The sequence below is a fragment of the Equus asinus genome, chromosome 8 (genome assembly GCF_041296235.1).
Source record: "Equus asinus isolate D_3611 breed Donkey chromosome 8, EquAss-T2T_v2, whole genome shotgun sequence".
Lineage (NCBI taxonomy): Eukaryota > Metazoa > Chordata > Mammalia > Perissodactyla > Equidae > Equus > Equus asinus.
Window position 1 is genome coordinate 58434006 of NC_091797.1, and position 19079 is coordinate 58453084.

Here is a 19079-nt window from a genome sequence, read left to right on the forward strand (position 1 = left end):
TTGGTTTGCTAAAGAAAAAACAGCTAGGCTTTTTTTTGTGTGTGTGGGGGGGGAGGGTGGTGGTAAGGTGGATATACTGGGCTAAGAGCAGGATACAGTGGAGAGAAATCAGCCCTGTTAGAAATGTCGTGTGAGTCTACTATTCCTGCTCAATTTCCCTCCTTTCTCAATGTGACCGGTAGCAAGTCCATTAAATTTTAGGACTACGGAAGTTGCATGTGCTTGTATTTCCAGAGGATTTGGTCTCCTTTGCACGTAGGGCTAAGGGAGGCAGAGAGGGCAGGCTCCTTCCCCTGGACACTGGCCAAGATTCTGCCCTGATAGAAATTTGCTTCACCTGCTTCATGGGAATAATCCAGGTGAAATGAGAAGTTAGCATTTGATGTTTTTACAGAGCAAAGCAATATTGGGGAAAGCTTCTTTGTCACTGTCATCTATAAAGCACCTGAATGTCCCTCTTTATCTCTGGAGCCTTGCCCCTGGTCTTCTGTGCCCAGTTCCTGCTTTTTTCCTGGGTGGTTTCAACATGCTTCGTTGGCCTCTGCCTCCCTCAGCCTCCTTAGCACTGAAGGCCTTCAGAACAGGCTTCCCCAGGATGTGATACTTTGGCACATAAAATATTTTGAGCTAATGGCAATCAAGACCCTGCAGGCTCAAGAAACTTTTACCTCTCCTTTCAAGAATTTAAATTGGGGCTTTGCCCAAATTGAGTTATTACCAGAAGTAAATTTTTATGACCTATTTGTATGGCAGGGCAAACCTCTAATTACTAAACATCTGCTCTTCTTATCATCCTGTGAATTACCCTTCTCGCCTCAGAAGCCTCAGGCCCCTATCCCATTCCTTAGGTCAAGATGGCATATATGCCTCATTTTACCTTTTTGTCTCAACCTCTCATGTATGTGGGGGTCTCTCACCCTTTTGTGTATGTGGGCTTCCTGTATGTATGCAGTTAAATTTGATTTTCTCCTATTAATTTGTCTCAGTTTAATTCTTAGACCAGCCAGAAGAACCTAGGAAGTAAAGGAAAATTCCTTCCTTCCACACATTTGGAGTGGTCAGCAGGATAAAGTTCTCTGGATGGACTCTGCTGCCTCTGAGGCTGCTGTAGCTGAGAGATCTTGGGACATCTGGCAAGCACTGGCAGGCTCCTGGATCTCTGCCTGCTCCAGGGTCTTTTGGAAGTAACAGTGGTAATAGTCTTTTTTTTCTCTTTCCTAAATTTACATTAGGAGAAAATATTTGTAAAAGTGGTTTCTTGAACTTAAGCAACTCTGGTAAATTTGGTAGAGTATTCTTGATCCATTTCCTCCCAGAGATGGTCACTGCTTTTCTATTGTGTCATTTGTCCTTAGAAGGAAATTCCATAGGCAAAGTCAGCTCACGGCTTTTGCTGTCTGGAAGGGTTTCCCTGTTTGAACCGGCTCACAGTATGAGGTTTTCTTTCCTCGTTATATGTCCCGAGAGGTTGGCTTTTTGACCAGTGAGAAAATTCTCTCTGGTCTCTGCCAATCCAGAAGGTGCATTTACCAGGGTGCACTGGTAGCCAATCAAATAGATTGGGGTTCTGAGTCTCTTTGTCCAAGTGTGCCAGCTCTCAAGGGAGTTTGTCATAAGAGGTCCTTCTGTCTTAAGACTATCTTTGGGAGTAAACTTCTTGGATCTTGGGAGGGCTTCATCCTTCCCATTCTCCTTTGGGGACACCTCTTGCATCCATAGTTAAGCCATAAAAAGGCTTATTGGGTTGAGTTGCTATTAAGAACTTACTTGTCAATGGCCAGCTGATGGATCCTTTGCATTGGAAAAACTTCTAAACTGGAAAAAATTTTTAGAGAGCTCACATGTTGGTATAATGGCTAGCCATTAAGACTCCCTTAATAAGATGAAAAAACAGAAATTAGAACAAAGTCCACTCAGACCCCTTCTTATTTGCCTTCAGACATTTACAGATATTATAAAAATCAGGACATTGAAGTACAATTGTTTAGCACTTAAGAAGAAAAAGAAAAAAACTGTATATATAACAGCTAGACTTAGGGTCTACCTAACAAGATGAAAGAATAAAAATTTAGACCTAAAACAAAATCCAGTGTAAAACCCCCTTCTTAAAATCTGGCCCCATCTGCCTGTTTCCCTTTTCCTCTAAGATTTACAGAGAGCACTCCAGTCTAGTCTCAAGGAGTATGCAGATTATTCATATAAATGCAGAAAGCCAGAAAATGAATTTAGCAGAAGCACCTGGGACAGGCAGTAGTGCTCACTATGCTGGACTCTGTACTCAGGCTCTGCCACCTTCAGCCCTTCCTATGCAAGGTCTTTTGCAGACGTCCTAGATGTCCACCCAAGGAATCTGAGACAACAACAGATCTTTTGAATAATAAAGCTTTTTTTACCTCCACTTTAGAAGATCCTACCAAATGTAGAAAAGAATTAGAAAGATCAATGGCCATTCTTTAGTTCCTAATCAAGAGACGAAAATGCAGTTTTCACATTGCCCCTTCCTTTCCAAATCCAGACCCGCTGGTTATTGTCCCTTTCTCTCCCAGGGATAGCTGTTGCCTTCATGCTTGTCTTGTTTTGTGTCCTAAGGGCTTGGCTGGGCTTTCTGTCTGCCTGTGATGTGCAGGCTTTTGGTTCTGTCTTTTGGCTGTCTTTGGGAGTGATTCTGGATCTTGGGAAGGTAGTAACCTTTGAGGATGCCTCTTGAGTCCATAGAATTGTTTAATACTGTGAGAAATACTTACTATGTCCCCCAGCTGTAAACTGGCAAGATATTTAGAGGGATTTTTTATTGTTAGTAGCCCTATCGTGAAAAACGGCCAAATTGAAAGCTGATATTCAGAGCCTGATAGGATTTTTTTTTAAAGGCCTTCTTCCCAAAGTTAAAATAAAACTATGTACCCAGAAGGAAAGAAGCAAATTAGTGCTGATGTAATTGGGTGGGTAGATCAACCTATGATGTTGTTTGAGTTACAACCCAATTTCTAAGGAATTGAGAGCAGCTGTCCTTATCTTACAAATCTTTGCAAAACTGGAAATGCAGCTGTAGAGGCACTTCAGATTCCCCCCGTTTCCTTTCATCAATCCCCCAAACCTCCCCTATTTATTTCAGAAGGCTTGTCACCTCTCTGGGCTGGACCATCCCCAATTCCTAATACTGAAGGAAAAAAAGAAAAAGAAAAAAGAGGCAAACAGCTATAGAAACACCCTTGCCTCAAATCTAGCATTTGAAATGTCTTCTCCACAAATGTTAGTAGAAAAAAGCGTTAGCCATGTCAACAGATAAACTTAATTTATTCCATATGCCAGAAACACAATTTGAATATAACTATTCTTCCATAACTAGTGAGCTTTGTATTATTGTAGCTGATTCATGGCAGTAATTTTAGAACGATAGCTATAGGGTCTCTATGTATGTGTATCTATATATATGCATGTTGTAAATATGTGATTTTTTCTACCTCTAAATGGCATTATCAAATTTAATTTATGAGAGCTCTATTCACTTGGCTTAAAAAAAAAAAAACAAGTGCTATATAAATTGAGTATACTCTCAAGAATATTAGAAATTAACCCAAGTGAATTTCAAGATCATGTGACCTAGGAAAATATTTGGTATTAAAGCTAATTTAAGTCTATTAGTTTACTTAAATTAGGTATATCTTTAGAATTATCAGCATTAAATATAAAACTTTTGTTCTACCTAGATTTACTAAAGTGAAACAAATTCATGTGATCTCTGTTATAAAATTTGGCAGCAAAAAATTGATGGCTGACTTTGTCGAATGTCTCATGAAGTTCTGGTAGGTAACGTAAACATAATTATTTGGAACAATTAAACCAAATAGATGTAAGTAAAATAAAAAGAGTTTTAAGTGAACTTTTTAAAAATAATTGTGTTATGGTATATGCACTTAAAAATAGCTTCCAAGATCTTTTTAGTAACTTGAAACTTTAGAGTTTTTCTAAGTTAAATCATGAGAATTCACTGAATGTCTAGATCATTTCCAAATAAGATAAAATACTGAAATGTTAATTGCTAAACAAGTCTAAGTTTACTGACTTTTGATCTGTTATTACAGAGAAACTAAAAGGTAAATTTGGATCTGTTAGTAAACATGTCTTGTGCTTTACTGGGAGATTATACTATGAGGAAGCATATGCTTTTAGAAATTATGAAATCATAAATTTGCTGACCTAAAGAATACTGGTATGGCAAATAGTTCACAGTTGCTAACTTCTTAGTTTTTATTGGAAATTAAAGTTTCTGAGGGTTAAAAATTTCTAATTAATATATAATTAAAACTACTAAAATAATAAGAGAAAGATCTTAGTATAAAAATGTGTGTTTTTAGTTAAAAAAAGAAAAAAGTTTACCCTGCGTGATCAAGTTAGCTAAAATTAAATTTTTATTTTAATAATTTTAAAAATAATATCAATAGTGTATTTATATAAAACTGGAACTTAATTTTCTTTTCATCTCTTAAAAGAACAAAGTATTCTTGGAATATTGGTCTGCTCCTGATAAGAGATTATGAAAGGTTTTTCCTTACCTTTTTGTGTTTTATCAGAACTGTTTTCTGTGCTTTATGTTAAAAGCTGAATCTTTTTTATTAAAAGAGCTAAAGTTTTGCAACTATGTAACCTTTTATATTTGTCTTTGAAATCTTTTTGTCACTTTGGTTAAACAGATAATTAAATATTAAGTTTGATAATCTGTGATCCCATTTAGGTGAGTGTTTTAAAACCGCTTTGATATTTTTGACAAACTTCCAAAAATCCTAATATGTCCTGGTATAAAATGCTGTCTGTCATCAAAATCGAGGCTCACATTAAATAGCAGGAAAGCACCTTAGCTGACTTTCAAGCAAAGGCAGCAACAGTAGAATTCATAAAGGTTATGACATATATGGATGAAGTCTATTCTGCTTCTGCAAAAAAAAAAAAAAAATGACCCTCATCGCCAGACTTTTGCTATCCTAATGTTCTTGTAACATGGCAACAGTCTGTTCCTGAATCAGAAAAATTAAGATAGGTAAACAATAGCTGTAAATTAAACAAATAGTCAGGGCTATGGGAAACCCAAGATGGCTGGTTAGTTCTTCCTGACTCCCTGGCAAACCTCACTTTTCAGGTTTTACATTCCTTCACCTGTTATAGCAAAAACTATTTTTGTCCCCAGAGGCTTCAGAACTCCTCCCTCTGGGTCCTTTGAGCACCTGCAGCTGGACTTCATTCAACTACCACTTAGTATAAGTTATCAATATGTTCTTGGTATTGTAGGTGTGTTTTCCAAAGGGTTAAACCTGCCCTTCCTCCTACCCCCTTCCCGCTTGCCGCAAGGCTGATGCCCTCACACTGGCAAAGAAAACTGTTACAAAATGTGTTTCCCACTTGGGATACACTTCACAATCTCCAGTAATCAAGGCACCCACTTCACTGGGTAAATCTATGAGCCTTAGTGAAAACCTTGTAACTTCTTGGAATTATCACTGTTCTATCACCCTCCATCATCAGACAAAGTTGAGAGGACTAGTGGAAGAGCTAGATTCTAGCTGAACAAGAATTAATTTCACAGGACTGAATGAACTGATAAATATGATTATAATTTTTATGACTTTTTCTCTAAAATATTACTGTTTTTTTTAATCCTTTGTTTTCCAGATATAAGGAAATTATTTTTCCTCCTAAGACAAGTATGATTACAGCAGTTGGTAAGTTATACCTTTGTAAGCAGAATTGAAACACTTTTCTTTTTCTCCTTATCTGGTCCCTCCAGAATTCATAAATTTAGTGAGTATTCTTATTTTCATGGAAAAGTTATTTGCACAAGTTTGATAAGAATCTGTTCTCCTTGTAGCAGGACACAACTGGAAACTGGTTATATTATCAAGACTTTGACTGGAATGTCATATTTGAGAGAGAATGTGCTTGGACTCAGATATGACCAGATAGCTTTAAGGAACCAAGATGGACTTTATGAAGCCAATAAAGTGCCTTGAAAATATCAGCCTAGTACCTTCTTAGGTGGTTCCCAGCAGCCTTACAAGATGAGTAAGAAAGGTCACTTCCTTGCAGGTGTAGGAATCTCAGGGTATCTTGGGGACCTCAAGAAGAGAGGAATTCACGCAAACCTGTAGGTATTGCAGGCAAGTCTAATGCCAAGTTCTTGGCTTGGTTTCCTGGCCTTGAGAGATCTTGAAAGTTCAGTCTGGAGATTCCTTGTGCAAGGTTTCAGCAAAGCAGATTTAAAAGAGCCTATATGATCAATTGCTATTCTTGCTGCACTTATGAAAATAGCAAGCCAAATTTCTTGAAACTAGACTTAATTTTACAAACAAATTAGTTTCACTGTGATTGTCTTTGATAAAAATGGGGGTGATTTTAGAGAGAAAAATTATGTTTCAATAGAAACTATAATACACCTTTGTGGATATTAGATTCTAGTGCTGTTCATTGTCTTTTAAGGTTTTATTTACTACCTGTAAACTGGACTGGATCCTGAATTCTTCTAGTTTCCTCCAGTACCTGGCTACAACCCTCCAAATTAACATATCCAGTTTTCTCCCACCTTTTGGCTTGGAATCACTGAGAGCTAAAACTACCCTTTTTCCTGAAGCCCTGCAAACTGAAGCTGAACAACTTGATATAAATTTCAGAGAAATCATCACAATGGCTTATCTATGGAGAATCTTTATACCTGTTGCTGTATGGGCCATTCAGACAGATCATCAGACATTCAAACTGAAAACTAGGAAAATCTGTTGGATTGCCCCTGCTGGCCCTCACTCTATCTGAAAATGCCTTGAGGCAGACATCTAGAAATATCTTTGACTGACTGCCTTCAGAACTCAGAAACTGGGATTATAGTCTGCTCCAGTCATTAACCATTGTTTTCCTTTTCTTTCCATAGAAATGCCTCTTATTAAAGACCTGATTGCTTGTACCATAGGCCTAATGTTGGGAGCCCACCTGCCTCAATACCTCCTGAAATTGGACACTATTGTTTAGTTGGACTGACCTGTTGTCTAAACTGAGAGTCTGGTTCAATGCGATGGAGCAATCTACCAATCCAACTTCTGGAATGGGAAGCTTCTCATGAAGTTTCAAAGGCAGGACTGAAGAGGTTCAGAACAGGCTTTCCCAGGATGTGCCACTTTGGCATGTAAAATATTTTGACCTAATGGCAATCAAGACCCTGCAGGCTCAAGAAACTTTTACCTCTCCTTTCAAGAATTTAAATTGGGGCTTTGCCCAAATTAAGAGTTATTACCAGAAATAACTTTTTATGACCTATTTGTATGGCAGGGCAAACCTCTAATTACTGAACATCTGCTCTTCTTATCCTCCTGTGAATTACCCTTCTCGCCTCAGAAGCCTCAGGCCCCTATCCCATTCCTTAGGTCAAGATGGCATATATGCCTCATTTTACCTTTTTGTCTCAACCTCTCATGTATGTGGGGTTCCCGTGCATATGCAATTAAACTTGACTTTGTCCCATTAATTTGTCTCAATTTAATTCTTAGGCCAGCCAGAAGAACCTAGGCCAGAGGAAAACTTCTTCCTCCCCCACGCCACCTTATTATCAATGTTAAACTCCTACATTTCTTCCCACTTACAACTTCATCTCTCACCCATTCATAGCCAAAATTCTGATTTTCTTTTTACAAAAAAAGAGAAGAAAAAAATCCCCATATTAAAGTTTTTACAAAAAGAGAGTCCTTAACTGATAGGTTTTATTTGATGTCTAAGCTGCTGTAGTAGTTAAAAATTGTGTTTAACTTCATATAACTTAAAACAACAGTGACTTAAACAAGACATTTATTTCTTAAGTGAAAGAATTCCAGAGGTTGGCCAATCTAGTGCTGGTGTGAGGAGTCTACAGTCCTCGGGGACCCAGACCTGTTCTCTCTTTCAGATCCTGTATTTGTGTGCGTGACTTCCTCCTTGCTGTCACCTCACAGGTCAACACAGGTGCAGAGTCTTTTTGGCTCTAGCCGTCTATCTGTAATGTCAGCACTAGGCCTGGGGAAAGGCTAGAGGACAAAAATACCTCCCTCTAGCTAAGCAAACTCTCTTTGCCCACACAGCTTTCCTCAATCCCCTTATAATAGTTCTATATACATCTTTTAGCCAGACTTTGACCACCTGGCCACATCTCCCTACAAGGGGGGAGCTGGGAAATGTCTCTTAGTGAGGCCTATTGCTGCCCCTAAATAAAATCAGCATTCTGTTATTAAGGAAGAAAAGGGAACTGGATATGGGGTGGCATCCAGCAATGTGTGCCACAGCTGCTAATCAATAGCATCTCCCTTGAAGATGTGGGGGGATCCACTGGAGTAGAAGCTCCACCGTATCCCCAACACCGTCACCCTGCCTGTAGGTGGTAGGACCTCAGTAAATGGTGGGTGAACAATGGAATTGATAGGACTTTGTGATGATAAATTCATCATGATTATTTCTCACCTGACAGGTAAATGGAGAATACATGATGCACTTGAATTGTGGAATAGTTAATGAATAGTGGAATAGTTAGTTATTAACAAGCTGCAGGGAAATGGCCAAACCCTAAGTGTTCCTATTTAGACTCCGAAGTTGTCCTAAATTTTGACACTTCCTGTAGCCTTGCTCACTTTGCTCACTCTGTGTACATGAGAGCTGGCTAGAAAGGCAGAATGCAGGCTCCAGTCCAAATCTATTGAATCAGAACCTACATTTTAAACAACAGGCCTGGGTAATTCCAATGTGCACTGGAGTTTGGGAAGCACTGCTTTATCGTGCTTTTTAAAAAAATACTACAAGAAACTACAGAACTAAAGAAATACTTCTGTAAATTGTTTTCCAGTACTCGCATTAAGGGGCGTGTGTGTGTGTGTGTGTGTGTGTGTGTGTGTGTGAGTGAGAGAGATACCACTTCTTGTTTTCCAGTACTCGCATTAAGGTGTGTGTGTGTGATACCACTTCTTGTTTTCCAGTACTCGCATTAAGGGGTGTGTGTGTGTGTGTGTGTGAGAGAGATACCACTTCTTCCCACCAGTTGGTTGGGATAATGATTTCAGCCTACAGGGAATATTAAAAAACAAAGTCTACTAGGTGATGCTTCCAATAGTTATTCTTTGCAGACAACTGAACTGAGGAGGGAAACATCAAATTGTGGTATTTGTCTTAAGGTTTTAATTACTAAAAGTAACTCTTACATGGTATTGTAGGGGTGGGGTGGAGACTTCTGTGTCCTTCACAGTGGCCCAATATATACTCTCCCTGTCCACCCTGGGTTCTAGCTGGCTTCCCCAGACCTGATGGGTGAAAGACTGGCAGCTCAAAACTGGCAGAATAGTTTGCAGGCGTTCCCTCAGGTGATCCCAATGTACTCTTTGCCCCCACCAACCGCTTAACCCCATTGTCGTGGAAGTCAAGCAATTAATTGCCTAGCAGGAATTGCCACTAAATGCAATCACTCTCTCTGACTCAGTTGTGAGTGTTATTTATCAGGTTGAGAGGTTTCAGCCCACAAGCTGGAACTTTTGATGCAGGAATAAAAACTGGATTCTGGGTCTCATTTTATCAAGTCTCTGGATAAATGGCGGGACAGGAGAGTTTTGCACATTTTGGCATAGCTCAACAAAATAATTACTACTGGTACTGGCAAAGGTGAGCTGTTTTTTCCTACTCTGAATGAAAATGAAGGCCCTTTGTGTTCCATTTGTTACGTATTTTTTGGCAATTTACAAATGATTGCTTTGAAAATAACTGTTCTTAAACTGTTAAAGCAGAAATCATCCTTACTTGTAACTTCTGGGAAAGAAGAAAGAGTCCTGGGGTTTTGAATAATTCTGCCTTGTCGGTGATTTTGTCATTCCCGTCGTCTCTCCTCTGCTGTTAGGGTGAAGCCCGAGTTCCAGCCCTCCCAGGGTTACCCTTTTGGCCACTGGTCTGAGCACCAGCACAGCTGTTGCTCCCTTCCTGACTACAGCAGTGGTTGGAAGCGGACACAGCTGCCTCTCTGTGTGTGCGACCTCTGGACACCCAGCTGAAACTCTGGTCACCCAAGAGGTATTCGTTGCTGAAATGACTACTATGTGGTTCGTGTGCCCAAATGGAAACATCTTTTTCCTATTTTCACACCTGCAGATCCTCTCATTCAAATTCCCACAGCCGTGGCTTTCGCTATTTTATTACCAGAGAGTAAAAGCGGATGACCTAAGAGTTTGACTTGCAAATGGTTTAAGTCCTCACTGTCTTCCAAAAATAAATAGGCTGGTGAAGTCTGTGCCTAAATTCTTGCTACTAAATTTTAGATGATCATCATTTGATAGATTCTATTCTTAAAGACTTAAAATATGACAAGAGGTAGTTTTTTGTTTTGCTATAGCAGTGAGCTTTACCTCACTTTGAAAAGACGTTTTAATATTTTGATTGTTAAAGTAACCCATTTCTGAAACCACACAAGGTGTATTGGAGTAAGGGAAAGCCTCGCTCACCCCCTCCCTTTCCCCGTTGCCTCCCCACTTAGAGGAAAGCCCGTTCAGGTGGATCTCTGTCCTCTAGAGGTTTCCCTTGTCCTCTCCCTAAACCAGCGTGGTTGGGCTTCGTCTGTTTGAGGAGTTGGGAGCGCCTTGGGCAAGGAGGACCCATGTAGTCCGTGCTGGTTTGCTCCGGGCTTGCTTCTGCTTGCAGGTTGAATCAGGAGAGCTTTCTTTAGAAGTTGCCCATTTGGATGTGCTGTGATTTTAGCTCATCCCTCATCGACTGACATTTTAAATGTTCGTTGCTTTAACAAACTTGCTGTTACCTATCCTCGAGTATTTGAGTAAAATTTTCTGGAAGTGGAAGTTCTGGATTAAAGGATATAACATTTACAATTTTAAACAGCAAATTAGTCACCAAAAAGTCTTCTTGAGTTTACGCTTTCTATTGATGTTATGGCTTGCTTCTCTACATTTTTTTTGGTGTGATTAGCCAATCTGACAGGTGAGAAAGGCATTTATCTATTACTGAGGGCGAATACCTTTTCAAATATTTATTGGTATCTGTTGTGTGACTTTGTCCTTTGTCTACCTTTTTCCTGTTGTGTTGTATCCCTTTTATTTGACTCTGTAAGATGTTTACATATTAGGGAAATTAGCACTTTGCAGTCAAAGCGTTACAGATTTTTCTCCCTGGTTTGTTTCCTGATGTGCACAGTGACACTCTGTGTGATGGCCTTAATATCAGCATTGGATTTGATATCTAAACCCTCAATTTTGAAAACTTGTATTTGCTTGCTAGTTTTTTGCCCAAACTTTCATTTTCAATTTTTCAAGTCTATGTTAGGTGAGCCTCTTACATAAAATATCTTGTCTGATTTCTTGGCTCTTCTTTTTCTTTTTAAACCCAGTCTGGGTTTTCCTCTCTTAGATCTTTGATACTGCATCACTTAAAAAAAATCTTTTGCTATATTACCTGACATTGTAGCATATGTTTTTCTTTCACCCTTTCCTTTTTTTGCTTTTCTGGAAGATAGTCTATTTTCTAGTAGTCACTTCTGTATCTTTAAATAGAGAAGTATTGGTTTGAGTATATTGTCAACTTCAGAAATAAAAGTATCTTTTCTCTCCACTCATGAGAAAACTAAGAAATTAACAGCCTTTTTTCCCTGCCTGCCACCCCTTCCCCCCTTCTCATTTTTGTTGGCATATTCTGGGTTTTTTTTAATCCCACTGTCTAGTCAAATTATTACTATAACATGCAGTTTTTCATTCAAGAACTATAAATATATTCTCTTTGCTGCTGTGGTTGCCACACTGGTGCCACCTGCCTGCTGCAGTGGTGGGCCTTCCCGGTTATGAAGCTGTAGGGGAGGAAGATATTTCCTCTTCCCAAATGTGGGTTCGTCTGGCCAGAGAACGAATTAAATTCACATGAGACAGAATAGCAAGAGAAAATTAAACAAAGCTTTATGAGGAACCATGGCCCGGGGCCTTTCTTCCCGAAGGAAGAAAGGGCACCGAAGAAGTGGGGTGCACATAGTGGTTATATACCCCCAAACAGGGTGTTTCACATGTGATTGAAATGTCCCTTTTACAATAGTCACGAGGCTGCTCTGTCAGCACAGAACTGGATGGAAACGACAGATAGGTCTGCTGTCCCAGTGAACGCCGCGGGGTGGCAGGTGTGTTGCCTCGGGCTGGGGGGGCTCACAGATGAGCACCGCAATCGCAGTCGGTTCCCAGCCTAAAGAAAGATGCTTAATCTTTAAGGAGATGCCAACGTTGGGAGGGGGAGGGAAGTCAGTTACAGGAGGTTACCAGAGAAGCACAATAAAATGCAGATTTTGTGTCCTTGCCTTTGGTATTGATTAAGAGTTTTTAGAGAGAGAAGGTCATCTCCTTTCTTCTTCCTGGTACAGAGAGGAAGGCACCTTTTACAGATAGAGATTTACCTTACAAATGTAAATGTGTCCTAACAAAGGGCGAGTTCCATTCCTCAGAGCCTCCTTCCCTGTCCCAGTTTATCAAAAGCAATCAGCCTCAAATAATCCTCATGCCAAAGAGACATATCTTGGGGTGGCCAATTCCAGGTCCCCACAAAGCTGAGCAGCAATATTGGAGATGGTAAGGATCTGCAGTGGGTCTCTTTCCCTTATACTTCCTGCCTTTAGTCTTCCCTAATAAAGTGGGTCCTCCATGAAATGTCATAGTTTTATTGGCTGCTTCCCCCAGTGTGGTATACCTGTGGCCACAGCCCTTAACTCCCCATCAAGGGACTTAGCCCCCTGAGAGCCCTCTCCATTTTGACATTGTGTCTTGCTTCAGGTGAGAGGAAGGGGAGGTCTTAAAAAGGATTCTGAGGTCTTTGGGGCCCATCACCACAACTTTCACAAACTAACTCTAGCAGAGGAAGATTGTCTATAGATGTGCCCTTCTTTAAGGACAGCTGGCAGCATATCCTGCGCAGAATCTCAGACCGGCGCGAATGCTCTGTCTCTAGATAGCTTCTGCTCCTCGCACCCTGGTAAATTTAGGATCTATGTTTACCAGAGCACACATTGGAAAGGAGGATGTGTGAGGTTACTTGGACTCTGTATTATAAGAAAGGCCTCATTTAAGCACAGATTCTGGCTGTCTTAGTCATTTGTAAATAGAAAAAAATCTACCAATGGTGTAATTAAATTTATGGTAACCATTTAGTTTATTTTCCAAACCAAGACCTATTTCAGTGTGAAAGGGAGGCATACTTTCAGATAGATTGGGCAGAATAGGTAGTGGATCTTTGGCTTTCAATATAATCTCGTTCATTTTAGCAAGGGAGGCTTACTTGAGTTCATTAGTGCTAGGAGCTACCTTGGCCCTTTCTGGGTGGGGTGGTTCCTTGGAACAGCTGTACATCCTTACGAAAGATAGGTTCCCAGCAGGTACCTATTGAGAGAAGTCATAAAAACTTATGCTGCCCCAGTAAAGTCAACAGAGTCTGGATTAACAATACCGAGATTTATTTTGGGACTGCTTTTGGAATTTACTTCTTTCATTATGTAAAAAGAGGATTGATTAGTTTGCTTTTCTGTAGCCTCTACATTTCGTAAGCTCCTACTATCCTGGTCTTAGCTGAGTCATGGGGTTGGAGATGTGATTAGAAGGCCAAGAGGGGGATGTGCTCATGGAGACTGCAGAGTGTCATCCGGAAGGAAGGGCAGAGCTCCAGGTAGAGAGTTGGGCATCTAGTACAGGGACTATAGAGTCTGGATGCTAGGGTCCCAGGTGTCGGGTTCCTAGCCCAGGCCCTAAGATGCCAGTTAGTTCCCAGAAGCTTCAGAGGGGCCAGCGGCCTTTGTAGGGCTTGCTCCTCCTTCATGACCCTTCCTCTGTTAACTAAGTTCACCCCTTTCATAATTGTAGTATTATATCATTTAAAGATTCTTCTGATCAAAATTAAAAACAAATTTGATCTAAGGGGAGTTTAGTGTTTTAGAAATTATTTTTGAGAGCTAGATTTTTCCAAGAAAGCATGTTGTTAGTAAACCTTTAAATGAAATTATTTTTTCTTAACATACTGGTTTTCATTATAGGAAACCACATCTCTGGCTGAAAACCGAGATGCAGACCCAATAGCAGGTGACTTAAACCTGGTGTCGCAGTGGCTGAGAACAGAACTAACCCCATTTATAGGTTCCTCATTCACTCAGCTGGTTAAACACTGAGAGAGCCCACTGGGAAATTCCAGCGTAGGTTGCCTAAGCCATTCTCTTCAGCAGTTAGTCCAGTTTTTGGAAATTGCTTCTGTGGGAACAGCTTGAGCTCAGCCGCCTCTCTGGGTTTTTATGGACGGGGAAATGGGGACATTTCCGCACAATAAGAAGATGATAAGTTGTTTTTAAGATCCATTTCCTCCATAAATTTAGACTTGGGGATTAATTATGCTTTAATTTTTATTTTTAAGGGGAAAAGCATGAGGCGATCGCTGTGGCCTTGGCTTCCTAGCTTCCCTCAGGGTTATTGGTTCCTGGGGGACCTAACAGGCCTCCTCTGTAGTGTCAGGTGGGGCTGCCTGTAGTTCTTGATCTGTTTTGAAAGGAACAAAGTGTATCTGCTCAGGGAAGAACCCTGTTTCTGAATACGTCTTATTTGAGAAAGGGAAGAAAATGTTTGGCTTCTTTTGTTTAAGTTATAGGAAAGAGAAATAGAAGAGAAATGCAGAGAACACCTTTGCCTGTTTCTTATCACATGTCTGTCTTATCACGTGTCCATCTGGTCTCTTCCTCCACCCCCATCCCCACCCGTACCAGACAAACTCACCCACTGCCTCTGTGATTTTATCAGAGAAAGGAGCATCTGTCTTTGTAGTCTCGGTGACTAATACAAAGTCTGCATGTTAACAGGTGCTCAGTGCTTAAATGAAATGAAATTGATGTTTAAAAGCAATCTTATTTAAATGCTATGGGACATTCTAGACTTTAGTACTTTGATTGAAATATGAATAAAAGATGCTTGTTCCAGCTCTCAGGGGGATTTCATTCTGGTTAAAGTGTGAGTCTATTTCCCCTGGTTTCTTAAGTTCTGCAGATAGTCTCTAAAAATAACAGAGGAAGACATATACTTAGAGTGTGCTTTCTGGATGCTGATTGCCAGGGTTCATATCTCACTCACTCGCTCTGTAATTTCAGACAAATTAATCTTCAGTGAATTGGCATCTGCATCTGTAAAATGGGATGCTAAAACCTACCGTGTAGGAAGTATGAGGACAGTATCTCTAAAGTGCTTTTAAATATTTTAATAGCATCTGGCACATGATAACAAAATATTATTTCAACATGTAATTGTTACTGCCCAAGGTGGGGTCCCCTGCCCCGGCAAGACAGTTATGAGAGAGAGAGTGCTCATAAGTGTGTGGTCCTGACACCACCAGGAACACGCAGAGTCAGGAGCCGTTCTGCAAACAACTGCCCATAACAGTGAAGGAAAGAACCATGGGGCATGACTTTACGAAAGCAAATTTCGAAAATTTCAGGAAAAACATAGAAACGTTAAATTTTCTGATCACAAGCTCTCAAAGGAAAGATGGTTCACAAGGAATGGGAAGCTCTAAAGAACAAGATTCAGACAACATAGTCACAAATGACTCTGGTGAAGAAAATACGTAGCTTATGAAACTTATATGATATGTGAGGCCTATTTGATGATCTTGATTCTAAAATGATAAATACAGAAAGACATTGTGTCAGCCAGCTTGGGCTGCCATAACAAAATACCACTGACTCAGTGGCTTGAACAACAGAAATTTATTTCTTGTAGTTCTGGAGGCTGGAAGTCCAAGATCAAGCTACCAGCTGATTTGGTTTCTCGTGAGGGCTTTCTTCCTGATTTGCTGATGGCCGCCTTCTCATTATATCCTCACAGGATGGGGATAGAGAGCATGCAAGCTCTAGTGTCCTTTTTAATAAGGACACTAATCCCATGGGACTAGGGTCCCACTCTCATGACCTCATCTAATCCTAATTATCTCCTAAAGGCCCTATCTCCAAATACCATCTCATTGGGTGTTGTTAGACTTTCAACATATGAATTTTGAGAGGACACAAACATTTAGTCCACTACAGGCACACAAATACAGATGAATAGCATGAACCCATGTGAATATCAGGAAGCAAATTGTGGTCCTGAGTGAGCTAAGGCTTGCAGAAGTTACAAAGGAAAACAGAAAGGGCTTCTGTAGTTATACTCAGTACAAGGAGAGAAAAAAATGGACTACATTTAAAAAGTCAATGACCTTGGAAACCTGGCACCTTGGAATGAAAATCTGTCTGATTCTTTCATGATAACATAACACCACCTCCTCATCACAGGATTCCAGGTTTCAGAGAAGGAAGGCCAGGACCCCTCTGTTTCTGAATTAGTTGCTATAGACAGTGGTTCACTTATCAATCTGACTAAGCAGATAAAGCAGCATGCTTAGTTTTTCAAAGCCCTGTCACAGGGACTGGGTCCTGGCTCACTGTCTGGCACCGTAGCCACCCAGGTGTTCATGCCAGAAACTCAGGACTCATCCTTGACCCTCCCTTTCTCTTTTACCTCCAATTGAATCCATCTCCAAATACTGTCCATTTATCTCCAAAACGTGTCTCGATTCCGTCCATTTTCTCCAGCTCTTCCACCATCTAAATGCTCATCGAGTCTGGTAACACTACTTCTTTTTTAAGCTTCAATTTCGATTTTCAAGGTTTGGTTTTTTTTTTGAGGAAGATTGGCCCTGAACTAACATCTACCGCCAATCTTCCCCCTTTTGTTGAGGAAGATTGGCCCTGAGCTAACATCTGTGCTCATCTTCCTCTATTTTTTGTGTGACATCTGCCACAGCATGGCTTGATGAACGGTGCGTAGGTCCACGCCCAGGATCTGAACCAGCAAACCCCGGACTGCCAAAGTAGAGGGCATGAACTTAACCACTATGCCACCGGGCCGGCCGCTCTATTTTCAAGTTTTATTGAAAGGAAACACACAATTTAAAAATTTTAACATTAAATGTCTGCAATATTTCCTGCTAATGTTTTTTTAAAAACTCTAATTGTAAGCCATTTCTAAACTGTGTCTTGTAAAACTATTTTTTTATATGCATTATTGGCTTCTACAGATCCAAATCTTCATTTGAATATTGAGGAATTAAACAAAGAGTTTATGATGAAAAGTGAAGAACTCTACGACTCTCTCATGAATTGCCACTGGCAGCCTTCAGATACAGTTCACTCTAAAATCCCAGATGAGTCCTCAAAGAAGCAAGATGTTGGTTAAGCTACCCAACTATCATATTAATTGTATCCTGTTTTGTTTCTGTTTTTGAAAAAAAAAAATTCTCCCAGGAATATACTGGATTCTGTATGTAAATACAAATTTCTAGGACTTAAATGTGGTTGATGTGATAGAAGGTAATGTAAATAAACTTTGCCAGCACATCCATTTCTGGAAGTGTGTTATATTAACTAAGTGTCAGAAGGGGTCACATAACCATCATGGCAGAACAAGGTGCACTGTAAGACATTTGAAAATAAGTTTAATGTCAGATGGGCCCGACCTGAAGTGATGTGGCCTTAGCTACTCTGATAGGATTTGCTAATGTTAAACTCTCATGGAGAGAAATCCTATCCACAGATAATGCAAGGTTTCTTGTCTGCATCTTGTATAGAAAATGTAGATTAGAACTAGTTGTTTGATCTCCATTTCTTGACCATCAGCGAATCTTGTGAGAGAGCTAGACATAGAATACAGTGGAGACTCACTCGTCTCAACTGAACAGAAAGATTACTAAGCATTACTAAGAAAAAGTTTGCTTGATCACAACAGCGTATCAGCCTTCTAAGATGGAGAAATTGGGTCCCCATAGAAACCAGTTCAGAAACTTCAATGCATTCTATTGACTGTGCCCTTATAAAAGATGTCCTTTTTTTTTTTTTTCTGTCCTAAAGATGAACAACTGTCGTGTTTATTGCTTTGCCTGGAGGATACTTAAATGAGACCCGTGGGCCTGAGCTGAGTGATTTGAGGCCTGAAGACTTGTTGCTTAGAGTTGATTAGACTCTCTTCTGCTCTGAGGGTACTTAAGAGATGCTAATCCTTGTCCCAACTAGGCTGAAAGAGCTGAATCCAACATGGAGAGCCAGGTGGACTGCAGTCTCTGTGAAGGAGCTTGCTCTGCCTCTAGCGTAGGACAGGGTGTCTCTACCTTGACACTGTGGACACTTTGGGCCAGACACTTCTGTGTTGTGGGAACTGTCTGTGCATTGTTCTGACCTCTACCACTGCATGCCAGTAGCAACAACCAAAATATCTCCAGAAAGTGCCAAATGTCCTATGGGGGTAAAATTGCCTCCGATTGAGAACCACTGGAATAGGGCAATGGCTGTCAAACTTCAGGGTGCATCAGAATTGCCTGGAAGGCTTGTTAAAACACAGAATCAGTAGGTCTGGGACCTGAAGATTTTTAATTCTAAAAGTTCCTAGGTAAGGCAGATGCTGGTGGTGCAGATACCACACTCTGAGAACCCCTGGCATCAGGAAATTCCCAATTGGTACCTAAAACAGAGGGTGAGGTTCTCCTTTCATGTTCCCCACCCCAACACAAAGTATGCAAGTGCTAACTTTCCTGCAGAGCCCTGACCTGTTCAGGTATCCACCCTCCTACAGCTCTTTGTTTTGGGGACCAGCACCATGTCTGGCTCCAGGGAATGGCTCTTGTGTGATCTGAGCCGCATGTAGTGGTCCCATTCCCCTTGCTAGTGAATGGTTTAGATAAAGACATATGATAAAATTCAAATTAACAAGATGAGAGGAGAAGTTTTCCTCACTTTTAAAAGGAGAAACAGAGAAAGCTTCCTTCCCTTTCTCTCACCATTAAATTTAGAGATGTTGCCTGGCACTGTTGCTGCCGTATTGTGACCATTAGGGCAACAGCCTGAAGGCAGTGCTGATCTACTGGGAATGACAGTGAAAGAAGATGGAAAGAACCATGCTAATGGCATTGGGCTGTTGAATTAGCCAACCCTGGAGTCTCTCGACATCTGGACTGTAATGCATGATAGTGTATTTTCTTATTCTTTAATCCATCCTGAATTT

The 19079-nt window shown here is 40.5% G+C and overlaps 1 protein-coding gene and 1 non-coding gene across 7 annotated transcripts in view; both read left to right on the forward strand.

Moving 5' to 3' along the window:
- LOC106833242 (uncharacterized) overlaps positions 1 to 19079 on the forward strand; it is a 68780-nt gene that overhangs the window by 3434 nt on the left and 46267 nt on the right. For 2 of the 6 annotated variants that reach the window (XR_011505214.1, XR_011505213.1), the window contains exons 4-7: positions 987 to 1193; positions 3708 to 3803; positions 5665 to 5714; positions 6914 to 7052. This is a non-coding gene — a transcript (uncharacterized protein). Of the gene's footprint in view, positions 1 to 986; positions 1194 to 3707; positions 3804 to 5664; positions 5715 to 5860; positions 5876 to 6468; positions 6608 to 6913; positions 7053 to 19079 lie in introns of those variants that run through there. The other 4 variants (XR_011505217.1, XR_011505216.1, XR_011505215.1 and 1 more) reach the window with 3 other exon arrangements.
- C8H6orf52 (chromosome 8 C6orf52 homolog) lies at positions 9446 to 17373 on the forward strand. Its single transcript, XM_070516716.1, has 3 exons — positions 9446 to 9650; positions 9865 to 10029; positions 17104 to 17373. The coding sequence occupies exons 1-3, from the start codon at positions 9581 to 9583 to the stop codon at positions 17259 to 17261; spliced, it is 393 nt and encodes a 130-aa protein (XP_070372817.1). The 5' UTR covers positions 9446 to 9580; the 3' UTR covers positions 17262 to 17373.

Coding starts and splice junctions, on each gene's coding strand:
- C8H6orf52 (XM_070516716.1), top strand. CDS start 9,581: ATGGCGGGACAGGAGAGTTTTGCACATTTTGGCATAGCTCAACAAAAT. Junction 9,651..9,864: donor TTACTACTGGTACTGGCAAA/GGTGAGCTGTTT, acceptor GTCATTCCCGTC/GTCTCTCCTCTGCTGTTAGG. Junction 10,030..17,103: donor GTGCGACCTCTGGACACCCA/GCTGAAACTCTG, acceptor TGGCTTCTACAG/ATCCAAATCTTCATTTGAAT.